The sequence below is a fragment of the Rhinopithecus roxellana genome, chromosome 4 (genome assembly GCF_007565055.1).
Source record: "Rhinopithecus roxellana isolate Shanxi Qingling chromosome 4, ASM756505v1, whole genome shotgun sequence".
Classification (NCBI taxonomy): Eukaryota; Metazoa; Chordata; class Mammalia; order Primates; family Cercopithecidae; genus Rhinopithecus; species Rhinopithecus roxellana.
Window position 1 is genome coordinate 18,478,836 of NC_044552.1, and position 6,000 is coordinate 18,484,835.

General features: G+C 48.4%; 1 protein-coding gene across 2 annotated transcripts in view; it reads right to left on the bottom strand.

Moving 5' to 3' along the window:
* BPHL (biphenyl hydrolase like) overlaps window positions 1-5,589 on the bottom strand; it is a 32,599-nt gene extending 27,010 nt beyond the window's left edge. Inside the window, exons 1-2 of one of the 2 annotated variants that reach the window (XM_030929311.1) lie at window positions 5,441-5,589; window positions 570-673 (exon numbers count right to left, since the gene is read on the bottom strand). In XM_030929311.1, the coding sequence (XP_030785171.1) occupies window positions 570-673; window positions 5,441-5,547 (211 nt within the window). In that variant the 5' untranslated portion in view covers window positions 5,548-5,589. Of the gene's footprint in view, window positions 1-569; window positions 674-4,764; window positions 5,341-5,440 lie in introns of those variants that run through there. The other variant, XM_030929312.1, reaches the window with a different exon arrangement.
* Between the last annotated feature and the right edge of the window lie 411 nt (window positions 5,590-6,000).

The window sequence follows — 6,000 nt, forward strand, 5'->3', positions numbered from 1 at the left end:
TTCCAGTTATGAAAATGAGACTGAGATCCAGTAGGTTTTATTATGGCCCATACATTGAGAGAGGGTAATATGCTAATCTAACTCTGATTTGTAAAAAGACTTAAACTGAGTTTTTTTTCTTACCTCTTATTTTAACTGAATATATTATCAACCACAACAAGTGACCAATCCACCCTAGTTTTAGCACTGAAAGTCCCACATCGTGGAAAATTCCCCCATGCCAGGCAAACTAGGATGACTGATTACCCACTCACCTTCTTCCTTTATCTACCCCTTCTTCCCACACCCCTTTCCTTGACCCCTGTCACCCTCCCAAATTACGGGCAACTGTGATTTCATAGTGCACTTGCACAGGAAAACTGGGTACTTTACTAAAGGAATAAAAAATGCAATTCTGAACAGCAGTAGAAAGTTACCCACCTTTCTAAGTCATTTAAGTTTGATTGTAGCAAATATTAAAACACTTCAGAAAAGCACTAAAACTAATAATCAACATTTGGCATCTAGTATTGTGAATGCATCATAGATTTTACAGCATGCAAAAGCATTCCATTAAAAAGTGTCCAGACCCAACATCCCAGGAAGTAGCAGGATGGCATGGTCTCCCTCTCCAGTCTGCTGATAATGCAGTTGAACGCCATTCACAGCCACTTTGGCAGAGGTTACTGAGGTTCTAGAAGAGAAAAAACCCTTCCCCACAGGGGGAAAGGGGAGACGGAAGATTTCTTAGTTGATTCACAATTGCAGGTAGACAGGAGGAGTAAGTGTTAGTGTTCTGGGCCACTGTGGGATGCTAACAATAAGAGATCTTTTCAAATAGCTAGAAGGAAGATACTGAATGCTCCCAACACAAGAAATAAGAAGTGTTTGAGACAATGGATATGCCAATTACACTGATCTGATCACTACACTTTGTATGTATGGAAACAACATTATATACCCCATAAATAGGCACAATTATGTCAATTAAAAAATACAATTTGAGAGATGTTTAAAAATGCACCCCCAAAGGAAAATCATTTAATTTAACATGATAAAACTGTCTTTGTATACGAATGAGTCGCTTCCACATTGCCTTGCAGGCTCCTTGGGTTATTCTGATTTTTCCAATTCTGAACAGTGACATGAGTTTGAATCTTCTTTACTAGACTGCCAATCTGAACTGTGCTCTCATGCTGAATACGCCATCGTGACCAGCCTGGGGCTCGCCCTACAAAAACCCTAGCAGGCTTGCTGAATCGGCCAGAGGCTCACAGCACACGCTGGTGAGCTGGAAGCCAAGGGCACTCAAGTGCAGGCTGGCGTGGGGCTTGGTGCAGTGAAATGAAGGTGGACATCAGGGGCAAAAACCCTGGAGCCACTCGTCTGCACCTCAGCAGACCCAGAGGACCTACCCAGACCTTCAGCAGCCTTGGTGACATTCCCAAAGATGAGACTGGTCTCAAGGTGCTGATCTCCAGGCTGTTCCTTAGCTGTAGGGTATCCTGTGTTGTCTGGCCTGCTGCAGGAGGGCCATAGTCAAGACTGCCCATCTGCACTGACAAGGCCTACTATTTTTTAAAATGTTAAAACATGTCTGTGTCAACTACTAAGTAGCCCTGTCCATAAGCCTCCATCTCAAGAGCCCTCCTTCCTGCCACTCACCCGCCTTGGCCTAAGACCTCCTAGGATCCAGCATCTAACTGGACCACGCTTAGTACAGGACAATGCCCCAAGACAGGCACAATGCCAGTGTCTGTCCTGTCTGAATTATGTGTGCTCTACAGGTGTTCTGATTAACCTCTCCTCAGCTGCTCTTCCAGGAGGGCCTGACTGTCCTGGGATATACACCAGTGGGGCACACAGACGGCCCCCGCACCAGGACCCACCAAACTTCCCACAGCTTATCAGACAGATGACTGCGGGAAGCACAGGAGGCACATGATGGCCAGCCAGGACAGACGCCAGAAGGAGGAGCTCCTCTTCTCCTGGTGGAGTGCCGATACAATGACATCAACCACCATCTCCTTTTCTTTTTTTTTTTTTTCTTGCTCTGTCGCCCAGGCTGGAGTGCAGTGGTGCGATCTCGGCTCACTGCAAGCTCCGCCTCCCGGGTTCCCACCATTCTCCTGCCTCAGCCTCCCGAGCAGCTGGGACTACAGGCGCCGCCACCTCGCCCGGCTAATTTTTTTGTATTTTTAGTAGAGACGGGGTTTCACCGTGTTAGCCAGGATGGTCTCGATCTCCTGACCTCGTGATCCGCCCGCCTCGGCCTCCCAAAGTGCCGGGATTACAGGCGCGCCCGGCACATCTTTTTCTTTCACATACTCCTTACCCCTACCTCTGCCCTTAGTCAAAAGAAAACTGAAACACAGTCCTTTTGAAAAATGAGGTCCTGTTTTCTCTTCTGGTTTAATCTTATTTGCCAATCTCAAGTAAAAAAGAAACAAACGAGGAAACAGATGTGTTGAACACAGGTACATCTAATCTTAACACACAATTTCTGGAAAAATAAGACAGAATTGGGTAGTAATAAGGTCTGACCAAACTATAAGCTCCTTATCTACAGAAATATTATTAGAGGGGCATCAACGAAGCCAGCAAACAATGGCAATACTGACCCTGCCATTTACTTATTATGATTCCTGCCCTATTCCTCTGAGAAATTAATTTCTATGGTTAAGATAGCTTTGGATCAGCCGGGCGTGGTGGCTCACACCTGTAATCCCAACGCTTTGGGTGGCCCAGGTGGGTGGATCACAAGGTCAGGAGATCGAGACCATCCTGGCCAACATGGTAGAACCCCGTCGCTACTAAAATACAAAAAAAATTTGCTGGGCTTGGTGGCGCGTGCCTGTAATCCCAGCTACTCCGGAGGTTGAGGCAGGGGAATCACTGGAACCCAGGAGGTGAAGATTACACTGAGCCGAGATCGTGCCACTGCACTCCAGCCTGGTGACAGAGAGAGATCCCATCTCAAAAAAAAAAAAAGAAAAAAGAAACTGCTATTACAATATTATATGTTCAGCTATTTCTTTTGTGTATGTTTTGCAAAGTAGCCTACAATAAAGTATTTGCTACCTTCAGGGCTTGAATTTACATGAATCTTGATGGATTATTTTTACATTTCTTATATATTGTACTATTATATAAATATTCCCATTGTGCCTACTAATTACTTCATGTTTATTATATCCCCAGGCTTTTACATTCATTGTTTCAAATGCTCACAAAAACGCTGCAAGGCAAGAGGCTCAGAGAGGTTGAACAATCTGCCCACATTCACATAGCTAGGAAGTGGCCACGGGGCCATCAGAACTCCGAAGGCCGTGATTCCTCTCTAACCTCATGGCTGAACAGAGTCCTAAGAGGGCTCAGGCACTGGGGCCGCACTCTGACTGCCAGATACAGTGTGGTGCAGGCGTCAGCAGAAGGACAGTCTCTGATTCTCTGGCAGGGCATCCCAAGGTTGAACTTGGAAAGCTTTTTTTAGGAAGATTGTTAGGTTATGTGAATTATTAATATTTATAACTGTACATAACACACAATTTCAGGTAGAAAAGGTTTTTTTTTGATCTGACCCAGGAATAAATCACCTTACAGATTTTGAAATAAGGGTCAAAGTTCCAAACAGCAGACTTACAAACAAGTTTTCGGAACACAAGTCAATTGTAGGTTGGGCACTGGCTATTCTGAAGCTAAGTTTTTACATGAGTCCTTTTACCTACTGACACTGAGCTACAGCTGCGTTTCAGGATTAACTAATACCACTGCTTGTTTTCCAGATTATATGTCATATCAACTTGCAGCTGCATGTATAAAATAGCAGTATGAAATCCAGAGAAATCTGTTTTTTCAGAGATATTTTAGGAAGAATGACCTGCAATGCAACTCGGTGAAGGGGGCCTTCCTCAACCATTAAATAACCTATCAGAACTATATTGGTAGACCGAGAGCGGTGGCTCACGCCTGTAATCCCAGCACTTTGGGAGGCCGAGGCGGGTGGATTATTTGAGGTCAAGAGTTCGAGACCAGCTTGGCCAACATGGTGAAACCCCGTTGCTACTAAAAATAGAAAAATTAGCCGGGCATGGTGGCGGGTGCCTGTAATCCCAGCTACTCGGGAGGCTGAGACCACGAGAATCCCTTAAACCTGGGAGGCGGAGGTTGCAGTGAGCAAGATCACACCACTGCACTCCAGCCTGGGCAGTAGCGCGAGAGTCAGTCTCAAGAAAAAAAAATATATATATGTATATATATATGTACAATTACAGTAACCTTACTTATTTCAATGCCTTTCTGCAAACAGGAAACTGGAAAAAATAATCATCTTCACTGTTCATTTATACAGTTGTAGCCATTGACATGTTTTTCCATCTATCAAAATAGCCCTGACCATCTCATAATAATTCTAAAATTAAAGGAGCTAGTCAATTGCAATATGAAATTTTAAAAGTTGGTCAGTTTTGCCCTCTTTTCTCCTTCTAAATCAAGTTTTCAAACTAAAAGTTTTTATGTTGGATCAAGTAAAGTTCTAAACACTGTGTACCTATCTAGTATTGACTTTACGGAAATAGCCCATCAACAGTCAACTGCCCACATGCACTGTGTACGTTCGTTGTATACGTGCGTTTGCATGTGTGTAGGGATGTATGTAGACAATAAAGTAAAACAAGCTTCATGTCGCTCTATCCACATTTGTGCCCAGTATCTATGGGGACCAAGAGCATCCGTTTTCAAGATGGAAGGTCAGAAATTAATCCAGTTTTTTTGTTATTGTTTTACCTGAAATGGGGGAGAGGTGGGAGGACAAATGAGAATAAAGCAGGTTCCTGGGCATCTCCACACATGGAGATCAGATCCTCTGGGAGTGAGGCCCAGGATTCTGAATTTTCACAGTTCCCAATGTGATTCTTTTGCACGAGATCAGCAAGCAAAGAGAAGACTTAGGACTCTCGGGACCGTGATTAAGGCCTTAGCGGTACTAGAGAGCTAATGGGCACAGTCATTCTCAGGCTGATTTCTGACATAACAGGAAGAAGAGATTATTGTCCTTATGCCCTTACAGCGTGGACTCTGGACAGAGCAATGGACTAATAAGGGTGTCGGGATTCTAATCCGTGCTTCGTCACGGGTGAGTCGATACTACGGGCAAAAGTATCTCCCTGGGTCTCTCTGGTCTGCACACTGAAGGGGCTGCACTCCACGGCCCAAGGCCTCCACTGCTCCGGACTCCTAGAACTTAGGCTGACCGAGGCGCATGCACGATCGAGGGACTCGCGCACCAAGCGCGGCTGCACCCCAAGATCGGGGTCTCGCGGCACAAAGGGCGACAGGGTGGCCGGACCTCGCCCACGCCCAGTGCCCACACGCCCGGAACTCCGGCGGTCGTCGCGCGCCCCTCCCGCCGCCCCTCGAGCGCCTATGCTGGGGATCCCAGGGGCGGGGTGGCCGCCATTACCCGAAGGCGGCCGCGGGTCCAGCCCCTGGGACGTGGATCCCAGGCTTCAGCGCCGAGGGCAGCAGCCGCAGCCGCCACACGCCTCGGCCACCCAGCACAGCCACCATGGTCACAGTTCGCGTCGCCGTCGGGAGCGCGCATGCGCTGAGACCCAGGGCGGTCCGAGGCCCACTCCGCCGGAGGCCTCGCCCACTGCTCCGCCCACCCCGCCGCTCCATCCTGCTCCGCCCTCTACCCGCCCCCGCCGCTCCATCCTGCCCCGCCCTCTACCCGCCCCGCCCCGAAGCCCCGCCCCGAAGCCCCGCCCCGAAGCCCCGCCCCGAAGCCCCGCCCCGAAGCCCCGCCCCGAAGCCCCGCCCCGAAGCCCCGCCCCGAAGCCCCGCCTCACCAGGTGCTTGCCTGTGGGCTACCGAAACTTGGCTCCTGGTTTCCAAGTCCTGGAACTGCCTGCACCCGCATAGACCATCCCCTCTCGTGCTGGCTCTGGCTCCCGGGGTGAGTGTCCCAGTCGGCGCTGCGCCGCCCCCGCTCGTCGCCTCAGCGACCATGGCCTTTCCAGG